Source organism: Tamandua tetradactyla, chromosome 1, assembly GCF_023851605.1.
Source record: "Tamandua tetradactyla isolate mTamTet1 chromosome 1, mTamTet1.pri, whole genome shotgun sequence".
Classification (NCBI taxonomy): Eukaryota; Metazoa; Chordata; class Mammalia; order Pilosa; family Myrmecophagidae; genus Tamandua; species Tamandua tetradactyla.
This window is the reverse complement of record NC_135327.1, coordinates 222,862,590-222,876,113: the sequence shown is the minus strand read 5'-3', so window position 1 is coordinate 222,876,113 and position 13,524 is coordinate 222,862,590. Positions and strand designations below refer to the sequence as shown.

The 13,524-nt window shown below is 40.0% G+C and overlaps 2 protein-coding genes across 11 annotated transcripts in view; one reads left to right on the top strand and one right to left on the bottom strand.

Moving 5' to 3' along the window:
• The window catches only part of ANKRD26 (ankyrin repeat domain containing 26), a 1,272,391-nt gene that overhangs the window by 784,785 nt on the left and 474,082 nt on the right, over window positions 1–13,524 (top strand). The gene's annotated exons all lie outside the window — the stretch shown is intronic.
• ODAD2 (outer dynein arm docking complex subunit 2) overlaps window positions 1–13,524 on the bottom strand; it is a 199,718-nt gene that overhangs the window by 154,216 nt on the left and 31,978 nt on the right. For all 10 annotated transcript variants that reach the window (XM_077153009.1, XM_077152981.1, XM_077152985.1 and 7 more), the window contains 6 exons: window positions 12,720–12,915; window positions 12,013–12,119; window positions 11,646–11,782; window positions 9,579–9,695; window positions 4,528–4,733; window positions 2,586–2,771 (listed from right to left, as the gene is read on the bottom strand). In XM_077153009.1, the coding sequence (XP_077009124.1) occupies window positions 2,586–2,771; window positions 4,528–4,733; window positions 9,579–9,695; window positions 11,646–11,782; window positions 12,013–12,119; window positions 12,720–12,915 (949 nt within the window). The remainder of the gene's footprint in view (window positions 1–2,585; window positions 2,772–4,527; window positions 4,734–9,578; window positions 9,696–11,645; window positions 11,783–12,012; window positions 12,120–12,719; window positions 12,916–13,524) is intronic.

Sequence of the window (13,524 nt, the reverse complement as noted above, 5' to 3'; positions counted from 1 at the left end):
ACATGGCTTTTCTAGGGTACATAACCCTTTTGAACCTGCACAAAACCCAAATTCTTAAGAAAAAACTCTAAATACACCTTCCCTTAGCCTAACAAATGCTTGGGTCTACCCACGCTCCAAAACAACACAAAAAACCAGTACTGGGTTGTATGCGGAAAACTGCATAAGTAGAGAAACACACTGTGGTCATAGAGTAGAAGACTTCACAAAGTAAAGACACCAATTCTCTCCAAACTGATATATGAGTTCACTGCAATTCCTATCAAAATCCCAGAAAAACTTTTGTAAATTAGACAAGATTATGCTGAAATTTGTGTGGAAAGGGAAAGGAATTTGAAGAGCTAAAAAAAATTACTTTAAATTGAGAGGAATCATTCTATTCAATTTCAAGATTTATTATAGAGCTACAGTAATCAAGACTGTGGTATTGGCAGAATTGGCACAAAATTCAACAGAACAGAATAAAGATGCAGAAACAACCTCACACAAGTACAGTCAACTGATTTTTGACACAGAGGCAAAAGCAATTCATTGGAGAAAAGTCATCCTTTCCAACAAATGGTGCTAGAGCAATGGGATATCCACAGGCAGAAAAAAATGAATCTCAACCTAAGTCTCACACCTTGTACAAAACAACCCAAAATGTATCGCAATCTTAAACGTAAAACTATAAAACATTTAGAAACGAAACATAGGAGATCATCTTTGGGTTCCAGGACTTTTGGCAAAGAGTCCTTAGACATACCACCAAAAACACAATCTACAAAAGAAAAATTGATAAATTGGACATCATCAAATTAAAAATTTTTGTTCTTCAAAAGACCCTGGAAAGAGGATGAAAAAACAAGGTACAGGGTGGGAGAAAATATTTGCAAACCACATATCTGACAAAGGACTAGTAACCAGAATACATAAAGCACACTTAAAACTCAACATTAAAAATCAAGCAATCCAATCAGAAAATGGACAAAAGTCATAAAGAGGCATGCCACCAAAAAGAGCATACAGATGGCAATAAACTCCTGAAAAGAAGTCCCACATCACCAGCCATTAGGAAAACGCTAAGCCCATGAGCAGGTGTCCCTATGCACCTTGGAGAACAGTGGAAATTACAGAGGCTCAATACCCAATGCTGATGAGGATGGGGAGAAATGATCTCTCATACACTGCCAATGGGAGTGTAAAATGGTACAGCCATTCTGGAAAACAGTTTGGCAGTTTCCTAAAAAAATAAAACTCAAATACGTTGCTTTGTTGTCCATGAGCGTCAGCAATCGGACATTAATCCTAGAGAAATGAAAAGTTGCATCCACCATAAACCCACATATGATGGTTCATAGCAACTTCACTTGCAATAGCCCCAAACTGGAAATAACTACAACATCCTTCAATAGGTGAATGGTGGAACAAACTGTGGTACACACAGACCATGGAATACCACTCAGCCATAAAAAGGAATGAATTACGGATACACATGACAACTTGGATGGATCTCAAGGGCACTGTGCTGAACAAAAGCCAATCTCAAAAGGTCATTTACTGTACAATTCCACTCACGTAACATTCTCAAATGACAAAATTATAGAGATGGAAAACTGATTAGTGGTTGTTGGGGTTAGAATGATGGAGGAGAGGGGCATGAGTATGAGTATAAAGCAGGTAGACCCTTGGGGGAGATGGAATCATTCTGTATCTAGACTGTATCTTAATCTGTATCTGCATTTTGGTCCATGCATGTCATCAAGTGACCCATGACACCAATGTCAATTCCCTGGAATCTGTAACAAAGTCCTGCAAGAGGTTACCATTGGGCAAAGCTAGGTAAAGGGGATCTGAGATCTCTCTGTCCTGTATTTGCAATGTTCTCTGCATCTAGGATGATTTCAAGATAAAAAAATTTTAAGTTAACTGTCAAATAAATAAAATACTTTTCTTAAGATAAATCCAAAACTATAGCATAAATTTAGGAGGTCATCTTAAAATTTGGCTTTTGTCTGTTTACAGATTTTATGACTTGAAATTTCGACCATTTCCTCCCACCCTCATTCTGTAATTCTCACAGAAAAGTGGCTGACCCTCCTTCCCTCAAATAGGTTGCTTTGTTGTCCATTTGAAAGACAGATAGGAAGTTTATTAGCCTCATATAAATAGCTACTTCTTTTAATTAGAAATGACATATCTTGCTTTGGAATTGGTAGAGCCATCAGTATCTGGAAAGGATAGCCCAGGCAGATGACAGAACTTCAGTATGATACAATTTTTCAGGGACATGAGATGGCTTGAGAGCTCTGATTCCTAGCAGATGGCTCACCATTCTTTGCATTAAATCCATTCCTTTTCACAGTTGTCTAGTACCAGTAAACTCCTGTATTGCAGGGAACTCTGCATTAGAAGGAGATCTTGTAAAATGTTTAAAGAAATCCAGTTTTCTCCTTTTCACTAGCAATCGTAATAGCTTATCAATCCAATCTCTCCAGCCCCTATCATAAGAGGTAAGCACACCTTCACTGAGCACGCTAACTCGTTAATTGCTGGGGGGGGGGGGGGGGTGCTTTGAAGAACTGCTGGTGTTAATGGAAACATACCGAAGTGACTGTCCTCGCCCATGTGAAACAGACAGTCTTGCCTTCTCAAGGCTTGATCCCAGTTTGTCCTCTTGGGCATCTTTTAATGAGGGTCTCTGGGCTCGTCCATGTAAAACCGATGGTCTTGCCTTCTCAAGTTTTGATCCATATTTGTCCTCTTGAGTATCTTTTAATAAGGGTCTGATGCTTAAAAGGAAAAATCAATTATATTCAATACTTCATGCTGATGCATATAAAATCAAAGATGGAAATGCAGGCAAAGTCCCACCATCTTCATGCACCCAAATGACAAGCTTTCCTGACATGGAGAATAGCAGTTAGAAATTTAATTCAAACAATCCAGTTAGGTCTTAGTTGGGGAGGATAGACTATTTCAAGGCTTAGGCACTCTTGTAAAGGACCCTCTTGAGGTTGGGTCGGGGAAGTCTATGCTTTTCTTTGGAAACTGCCCCTAATCAGTTCTTTTAGATTCGTTTTCAAATCTCTTGCCAAGAATAGGCCACAAATTGGATTTGGGCAGTGACACACATCACTAGTTTGAGGTCCCACCCTCCTGTCTGTGACTCTAGTCCTGAATGCATCACTTCTCCCTGCAGCCACAGGCAATGGGAGGAGGTTTTGCTTCCCCAAGAAAGAATGGCACAGCCCCAGCTCCCTCTGCAACCAGGGACCTGCGGCTTCAACTACTGCCCCGTGGAAGGCTGGGATGCCCCCTCATCTCTGCACCTGGAGATTCCCCTCTGGTCCTTCAAGCAGAGCCATGCATTCCTAAATATTTAAGAAATACTCTGGCTAGTTCTTTACATTAGGGACTTCATAGACAGCCATTGCTTTCTCCTGTTCTAGGTGTTTACCACTCTATGTCAGGGTTGCCCAATTTCTTGCTTCCCCAGGAAACATCACAGCGGGGCCTTATCTAATCTTCCAGGCATTCGTGGACTTAGCAAAATCCCTGGCACATACTGGGACCTCATTAAATACTTAAATTCATAAAATTGAATAAAAGACATCGTAAAAATCAGTAATTTAAAACTCACACCCCCCCCATTAAAGAGTTTCTTATACAATTGCCATTTCAGACTCACCCTTTCCAATGGTATCACAAAGGTCAAAAAAACCCAAGTCAATTAGCATTGAGGGAGCAAGTCCCTCCCCTTCCCGCAAGCTCTCCCTTCTGCCACTCTCTGGGTTGGCTTCCAAAAAGCAATCGCCCTGCACGTCTCACAATCCCTACAAGTGAGGATCCTCCTGTGACCCCATGTGTCAGTTCTTAACCCAGTCAGGTGACATCATCAAACATTAAAGATACGCTGAAACCTGGAAGCCCGTCCATTCAGTTTGTAAAATGTGCTCCAGACACTTCTGGTGGCTTTAGCGTTTAAGTAGCACTGGCCTTTCATCTTTATTTCAGCACTTATTTATAGCAGGTCCCAAAAGGAAATTAGTTTTGTAAATTTAATGCATTCATCAAGCCAGAGTCCACTTTTCTTAGGCTGCTAACCTTATTGAGACTCTGTCCGTTTTCTAATATTTACCTAAGAACACTCTATACAGATTTCTCCAATTAAGTCTACATAATTTCAATCATTCCAGATGCCCTGGCACTCATTTAATCAGGCCCCCACTGCTGTGTTTTTACTTCCCATGTGTTTCATCACCTTTTTCATAGTGACAATAAGTTGGTGACTTATTGATCCTGAGTCACCAGCTACATGATGTTAGAGGAAAGTTCATGTTCTTACTTTCCCTTCACACCACTCCAAACCAAACCCTGTTGGCATCTAAGCTTCAGGAATCAACTTGAAATACAGAGCAAGGAGTAAAATATCTCCTCTGAATCTTTTTGCTACGAAATAAAGTTATTTCGGTGAAAAATGAAGCAAACATGGACCTACCGGGGACTCAAGGTATCAGAAAATCCCCCATGCAAATGCTCACGTACTCTTTGTAACCCACAGCCGTCTTCCAATTCAAACTTGGCTCTAATCTCTTGCCAATTTGGTTCTTCCCAAAAGTGAACTGGTTCTTCTCCTGTGTTTTCTTTCCTGAACCAGCAACAGCTTTACGAAGGGTGTCTGCTCCTTCCTCTTGAGGTGCCTTGTCAGGCTGACTCTTCTCCTTTTGTTTTTCCTCATTGAATTTATTCTCCTTTATTAAAAAAAATTAAGAGTGATTTTTACAGTGATGGTGTCACTTCTGAGTTATCTGGTGCTATCTGAAATTCACACTGCTGATCAACTCAGAAGAGGAAGCCTCAGACATGTCTCACTGGTGTTGTTTAGCAACAAGGTTGTCAAGACCCTTGAGGAGCATCCCTCTGGCGGGCTTCAGCTCATGGTGTGTGACGCTCCCTGGCCACACTTCTGCTGCAGCAGCAAGCCAGGCTGGACCCGCTCACGCCTCACCTTCACCACAATAACCTAAACTCAAACCGTATTTTGCCTGGGACACGCATTTTCAAATTACTGGAAGCCAAAGATAGAGAGGAAATCCTGAAGGCAGCCAGAAGTAAGATACTGCCCATCCGTACAGAGGGGAAAACATAAGAACTGGAGGAGATTTCTTGTCATAAACCATGCAAGCCAGAAGAAAAGACAGTGAGATCTTTAGAGTACTGAAAGAAATACAAAAAAACTGTCACCTTAAAATAACATCCCCAGACAAGAAACATGTTTCAAAAGTGAAGGCAGGGGGTGGGCACCATTGGCTCAGTGGCAGAATTCTCACCTGCCATGCCAGAGACCCGGGCTCATTTCCGGGGCCTGCCCACCAACCGCTGCCCCAAAAAAGTGAAGACAAATGCAGTAGGGCAGCATTTCAGAAACCTACAACCTCCAAATCGGTCCCTGGACAAGACAGGTCCTGAAAGCTAGAGGGCCAACCTCTCCAGAACATCAGATAGTTCCAACCCCCCATCCCATATTATCAACAGCCCCTTCCAACAAGAAAAAGTTAGAATGGGCATAGGCCAAATATCCCTAAAGAGTGGGACAGGAAGATTAAAGGTGATGGTGGAGTTATACAGAGAAAGTAGGGTTTAACAAATGAGTATGAATGAGTATGAATACTGATATTTCTTTTAGCCTCCAGATCTTAGAACTGCTAGAAATAAAAACCTAAAATTGTGGTATTGTATCCCATACTAAACTCTGAAATCTGTTCTACAACTAATTGTTGTGATGAGCTTTGAAATTTATTGCTTTTTTGCATAGGAGTTATTTTTCACACAGAAAAAAGGAGAAAATATGTTTCTTCTAGCCTCCAGGGTTTTGGAGCAGCTAGAAGGAAAAATCTGAAATAGTGGAATGGTAACCTATAACAAACACTGAAATCTGTTCTATAACTACATGTTGAAGTATACTTTGAAAATCATTGCTTTTTCTTTCTTTTCTTTGTATATACGTTATTTTTAACAATAAAAAACATTCAAAAAACAGTGAAGGCAAAATGAAGATTTTTTTACAGGTGAACACAAGCAGAGAGGATTTACTGTTAGGAGATCTGTGCTATGAAAAATGTTAAAGGAAGTTCTCCAATCCGTAGGAATAGCCTACCAGAGAGAAACATGTAGCTACACAAAGAAATGAAAAGCTGAATAAAGGGTAAAAACAGAAACAGATTTAAAAGATTTTTATATTATATTTAATCAGTCTAAAATGTACATGACTCTCTAAAACAGAAGTAGTAATGTTTTGGGCGGTTTATAATGTGAAAGCAAAATGTATGACAACAAAAGCACAAAAGATAGGGGAGGGGCATCAGAGGTACACAGCTGTAAGGTTCTTTTAATAAATTTTTATTTTTTAAGCAGTTTTATTATGATATATTCTCATACCATATAATCCATCCAAAGTGTACAATCAGTGGATTTCAGTGTAATCACAGAGCTGTGCATTCATCACCACAATCAATTTTAGACCATTTTCATTAGTCCAAAAAGAAAACCCCACACCCCTTAACAGTCACCTCTCAATCCCTCTATGCCTCCCCAGCCCTGCATAATCAGTACTCTAATTCTGTCTCTCTATATTTATATATATATAGTTGTAAGGTTCTTAAACTGCTTATGAAATATATACTTAAAGCGAGACATAAATTTAAGATGTATTATGTCATTAGGGCAAATGAGCATACAAAAGGATGCACTTAAGAAATAGAAACTAAAACCCAGTGAGATACCTGTGCACACGTATTACAGTATCTAAAACTCAAAAGATCAACATTTTGATACTGATGAGTATGTGGAAGAATTGGAACGCTTCCAATGCGAATGCAAAATATTACAACCACTTTGGAAAACAGTTTTACTAGTTGCTTAATAAATAAATGTACAACTATCATATGACCATGCCATTCCATTCCCAGGTTTTACCCAAGAGAAATGAAAGCATATGTTCATGCAAAGACTTGCACAAGAATATTTGTGGCAGTTTTATGTGTATTAGCCCCAAATTCAAAATAACCCAAATATCCAACAGGTGACTGGATCAACAAATTGTGGGATGGCCATACAATGGAATAACACTCATTAATAAAAAGTAATGAACTCCTGACAAATGCAAAGACACGGATGAATCTTATAAATATTATGTCGTGGGAAACATAATATATTGCTTTAATTATATGAAAGTCACCAGCAAAAAATAATCCATGACATAGAAAGCAGAACAGTGGTCATCTCTGGAAGGTAAAGATAAAAGAAAAGTGGGTAAAAAGGCATTTTCTGGAGTGATGAAAATTGCAATTGGGGTGTTAGTTGCATGGATGTATATTTTGCAAAAATCATAAAATTGGATACTTAAGATTTGTGCATTTCACTGCATGTACATGTTGCCTTGATTAAAATTTAAAAACACATCAAGGAAAAAAATGTACATTTTGGTTTTCTGGTTCTAAGAAGGTGGAACCCCATTCGAATTCATTACATTCACCCCTAAAACAGTAAGAAGAAAACACAGCTACAAAAACTCTATCCTAGATAAAAATAGGAGGTACACATAAAAAGACAAGCTGCAAAGGAAGGCAAAATCTGCAGAAAAGTTGGTGGTGGAAAGCAAACTGATTTGGCCCACACAACACTGGCCCTGGAAAGACTCGGGAATTAGAAGCTTTAGATACAAAAGAGAGCAAGGAATATGAGGGAGGGGAGGAGACGCCTGCAAACAGGAAGCCTCTTTCAAAGTCTCTATGGAAAGCAGATGAAGCCCAATATCTTTACCCTAGAAAGCCATTTCCCACCCAAGGCCCCCTGCCCTCCTCAGCACAGAAAAGCTTCTGCCCTCTTCCATCCTGTAGGGGATGTGAAGCACTCTTATAGAAAAAGGGACAAGAGGAGAAGCTGCAGGATGAAGGGTTCCAGACAGAGATGAGGGCAAGGATGAGGACTGAGCCTGAAAACAAACAGAATTAAGTAAAATACTACCTCTTGAATGCAAATATTCCAGCTCTTCTGCCTACAGAACGACTACAATCACAGTTCTCTTCCCAAGGCGGGGAAGAGCTTTTTCTGGAGATACTGGACCACCCCAGAAAAAAGTCTTACAGATTCTTACATTAGGGGGTCCTCCAACAAAAAAACCAGCTTCCGTCCAATCACCTCGCTGTGAGGCTCAACAGACAAAGGGATGAAACCACAAACACAGAGCTTTACTAGTGCTCTTTTTAGAGAAGGTGAATTACATACAGTTGTGAGAAGCATCTAATGTAGGAGATCAACACAAACAAAAAGGAACTCCGAGGAAAGTAAAAAAAATTCAGTAGGTAAAAGCGAGCTAAAAACAAAAAAAAGTAAGTCATAAATATACTTAGAGAGGAGAGAGTACACTCATGGAACAAGAGCCAGATTCTGTAAAAATAAACATTCGAAAACAAAAGGTTCAAAATAGGAGCTTAAAATTTTAAATCATGTATAACATTTGGACGATGCACTAAAAGGATTTTTTTTTCCAGAAAAGCAAGAAAGAGAATGAAAACGAGAGAACAAAGAACAGAACACAGGGGTAAAAGAAGATCCCAAAAGCTTCTGAAGTGTATGTGGGGGGGGGGGGGGGGGGGGCGGGGAGGGGACACAACAAAATAAACAGATCAATAGACAAAAGGGGCCTTTACAATTTTAAGTAAAAATGATTTTCAAACTATCATTCAAGAAACAAGTGAGAAAGAAGAATAAAGATACTTTCAAACATGCTAACTCTCAACTTTTTCCCTCCTGTGTGCTTCTTTACTCAGGAAGCTCCATGAAAATGATGGACGATGAATGAAAAACTGGGGTTCAAAAACAGGGGATACAACAGGAGAAAACAAAAGGAACTTACAGGACAATGAGAATGAGAAGTGCCCGGACAAGAGCAAGGCAACAATCTGGAAAGAAGATGGAAGATTCCAGAAGGGACAGCGCCGGAAAGAAAATGTACCTCTTGGCAATGCACGGCCTTGGGAGTCAGCCAGGAGGTAACTGAAGCTTAACTATCATAAGTATTTCTTGCATGGCCTTTCCTTTCCATCCAACAGCTTCAACCAAAATTTTATTTCATAAAGTACTATTTTGACCGATTTCTATGTCTAGCAGTTTAAAAAATCGTGGAAGATGCAGAAGAAGTTATTGTCAACACACAACTGACACACTCACAGGGACAAGCTATAAGGTGGTAATCACAGGATGTTCACAAAGAGTAAAATTAATCAAAACCTCTAGACTTTACTGATAGGACTGAGTCCTTTGTTCTTAGGGTTAATAATTTAGAAGGAACGATAATGAAGTCCTATTTAGAGAACAATTGGAAAATACCTACCACCTAAAGAAAATCGGAAACAATTCTTAAAAATACTACATTTACAGTATATTTTATATTATATCGTGGGGGGAACATTCTAATAATTAAAAGCAGTGCCCCAAAATATGCAAAATTACTCTCTGATTTTAAAAAACATTTGAGAAAGGTATAGTTGAGCAATAGAATTTTATGAAACTTCAAAAGAGAGAATAAAACTCACCTGTTTAGCCATATTTTCTGAAAACGTTGCCGATTTGTCTTTTAAAAATGTGACAAGGTCTTGATAAAGTTCACCTTTTCTCTCATAATTAATCTCCCCTTTATCCTCTGCTTTGCCCTTGGGGAGAAAATGTTGGTGCTGGCATTAATGTAATTGCAATTTAGGAGCCTGATCCATGCATCCCAACCTAAACACATAATGCCCTGTTCTCTGAAGGATACACATAGCGGTCTCCATACAAGAAATAGAGGGGCAGAATCCTTCCCCCTTAATTTAGTGTCATCTATTGACTGACTGGTGGCCTGGCTGGTTGGCCCATGCACTCACTCATCAAGCATTTACTGTACCTGCGAAGGGAGTTTAAAGCAGAGAAAGAAAAACTTCATTGGCTCTGCTTCCTCTAGTGTAAAAACATGTTGTGTGACATCACCAGCGTTAAAGAGGAGGTCATACAAGGTCTAGAGATTGGAATGTCAATGCAGAGAAGTCTAGATTTCTGTCTGTCCCACTCTGCCGTGGTCCTGGACTAGCCTGGTGCCTTTTGGCTAATTTCCCCGGGTTAGGCTCCCGTGTAACGCTCTGCCTCTCTTCCCTCCTGCCCTTCTCCCTTTCCTTTCTCTTATTCTTCCTTAATGCATCACACACATATGAACGTACTGTGTTAGAAGTGTTGTCACAATAATTGAATGGTTTCATGTCCCTTTGCTTTTGTTTTAGAACTGAACAGAGTGCATACACGCTCCCATTTCAGATAAAGTTGTACACTCACGGGTCAATGGACCTTGCTAGAAAAAAAGAGTCCTGGCCCCACGCCAGAGGCCAGAGAACAGCATTCTTTCTTCTTTTATTCCCTATTTGTTTAACCAGCAGTTTCATTTTTCTAAAAAATAATTTGCCACCCTCAATCCCCCCAAAAAATCATGGTTAGGCTTCTCACTCTGGCTAGGCAGAAATAAGCTAATGTTATGCCAATGAGAGAAGCACCAAAAGGGCAGGTTAGAAAAGACACCTGCGAGCAAGAATGCACACCAGCATTAAATACCCCCCAAGCCTGGGTGTAAGGACCCTGCCAGTTGCCCCAGTGAAACCTGGGTCTCTTTTAAGGATTTGGGTCCTCCCTATAAAATCTGTTTAAGAGTCCGAACTTCACACTGAAGGCAGGAAGGGCAGGGGAGAAAGCTGAAGAGGACCTTTTCAGCTAGGTTCACTGAAGAGCTCTGAGGCTACAAATAAAACCTTTCAATCCAGAAAACTCAGAAGGCCCCATCTGCTATCTCAGCTCAACACGTGCCATCCATACTCCGCTTTGTACATTTGTACTCTGTGTCTGTCTTTTGCCAGGTTAAGCCAGGTTCAGTCCACAGGGGGCTGAAGGAAGGCTGAGAGGCTGGAGGAGGGAGAAGGGGCCTGCTCCCGCCCCTTGGCCCCTGTTCCTGTGGGGTCCCCTCAGCAATGGCCCCTCACCCCTGGCTCTGGCAGTGGCTTCCAGCAGTGAGCTGGTTCACATTTCCACGGATTTTATTTCCACAGTCTCAGACCAAGCACATTACGCCTGAAATACCATTACTAGATGACCAGTCCTCCTCAGAGTTTGGGGTCCCAGTTCCGCAGAGACCCTCCTCTGAGCTCCTTGCGAGGCCCTTTCTCCAACCCACTGTGTGCTGACGACCCCCTCCTCTTCCTCTTATGCCCTCCGCCCTTACAGCAGACGCTGCAGCTATTTCTTCTGCATTATTTCACTGTTTCCATCTTGCATTTTTATTCCTTCAATAAAAGTGGCCCAGGTTTTAGTTTATAACGTGGCATGGGAACCACGAAGCCCATTCCGGAGAAGACTCACTTAATGGTCTGGCCATGGTGAGCCTGGAGCTAATTCTGAGGACAATTTCAGATTTGCCCCAAAACACAAAGCAAAGGGATGTGCCTTCATCTCACAGAACAGCATTTCATTCTCAGTGGTCAGATGAATAAAACCCTTGCGATGCACCAGCATCAATGACAGATACCTTACCAAGGAACAGAGTGACCTGGCTTTAGCTATATTTTTTGGGTTTCTGAGCTACTTACACCGTTTAAAAACACTCCATCAGTGCTACAAGTAATGCACAAAGTTTCAACATCATGTGGCTTCACCAACACGTAACAGATTTCCCCATGCATCTGTCTCCAAGGTGGGGCGCGACATCCATTAGAGAATTCGTAATCTGAAACCAATTATTAATCCATTAGTAGGAGTTCCCTAACCTAGAGTTTTTTAAAATGCGTTGGCTTCAAAAAATAATAATGACTGAAATTTTAAGTTTGCATTTTCTTAAATACTGCATTCTAATGTAGTCATTGAAGCAATCTGTAAATATAATAATGAGAACTATGTAACAAAAATGAGTCTGAGATTAAAAAAAGAAAAGAAAAAAATGAGTCTGAGAATATAAACCTGAGGTATATTCGATAGATTCCAGGACTGTGTGGTCTTCTTTTCCTGAGAAACGTTTGAGCAGCTCTATATCATGATTAAACGTCGATGGATTTAAATGTATTTCTCTGGAAGAAATGTTTATAAATTCAGCATAAGTATTTTAAAGCAGACTCTAAAGAAAATATTCCATTATATCACAAGGCATAAATATCATTTCAGCAATTAAAAATCCTGTTAAGTTTAAGCCATTATAATATTGTTACACTGTCAAAACCCCAAGCAATTAGCAGTTCCTGCTTAAGGTAACATTAAATATATTCATTTAGATATTCATTTAATTTCTTAATTATATCACTTTAAGCCTTCAGGAAAAACAAGCAAGTTTTGGACTGTACAAACTCCACATGATAACCGACATTATACCTTAATAATTTATGCAACACTCTTAAGTCTTTGAAAATAACAAGGCCACTTAATCTTCAAAATTAAATGAAAACCCACTAGAATGTTTGAGCAATGCTAATTGCAAGTTTTAATCTCTAGAACTATAAATATCCACCCACTAAAATTAAACTTTTGCTTCATGAAATTGAATGTTAAATAAATAGCAGTAACATCCATGTTTTATTTTTCGCTTTTTTGTTTCCTAAAAGGATTTTAGGAAGGACGTTTTAAAAATTCATCTAAAAGCTCATTTTTAGAGGTTTCTTTTTTAAGATACTTACAAGGAAATATGTTTCAGTGAATGATTGAGGAGGTGCAAATCCAGTTGCTGAATCAGTTTGGCAAGACTTGTCTTAACCTCACTTTCAGGACCGTCATCTTCGGTAATTTTGTCAAGGATATTTAATGCAGAAGAGTCTTCTCCTTCCTTTGAACTATAGTCTGAGCCCAGAATTTTTACTACGGGATCTCTATTAGCTGACCAAAATAAATACATTTTTGGTTAAATAAATAAATAAAATTATCCTCTTGCTTCTATTGCAATAACAATTGCAAGACAGACTGGAGTGGTTTGAAACTGTATAGATCCCAGAAAAGCATATTCTTAAATCGAATCCATTCCTGTGGATGTGAGCCCATCGTAAGTAGGACCTCGGGATGAGGCTATTTCAGTTAAGCTGTGACCCATCTCATTCAGGATGGGGCTTAATCCTGATATACATACACGCATACATGAGAGAGAGAGAGAGAGAGAGAGAGAGAGAGAGAGAGAGAGAGAGAGAGAGAGAGAGAGAGAGAGAGAGAGAGAGAGAGAGAGAGAGAGAGCCAGAAGAGGAAACCAACAGAACCCAGAAGAGAAGGGAGACACCAGCAGACGCCACTATGTGCCATGCCATGGGGCAGAGGAGCCAAGGTCCGCCAGCAACTGGCCTTCAGAAAGAAAGCATCGCCTCGAGAATGCCTTGATTTGGGCACTTTGATGGCCTCAAACTGTCAGCTAATAAATTCCTGTGACTTAAAGCCAGCCTATTTCATGGTATCTGCTTGGAGCAGCCTAGGAACAAAGACACCCACACATCCTTCAAA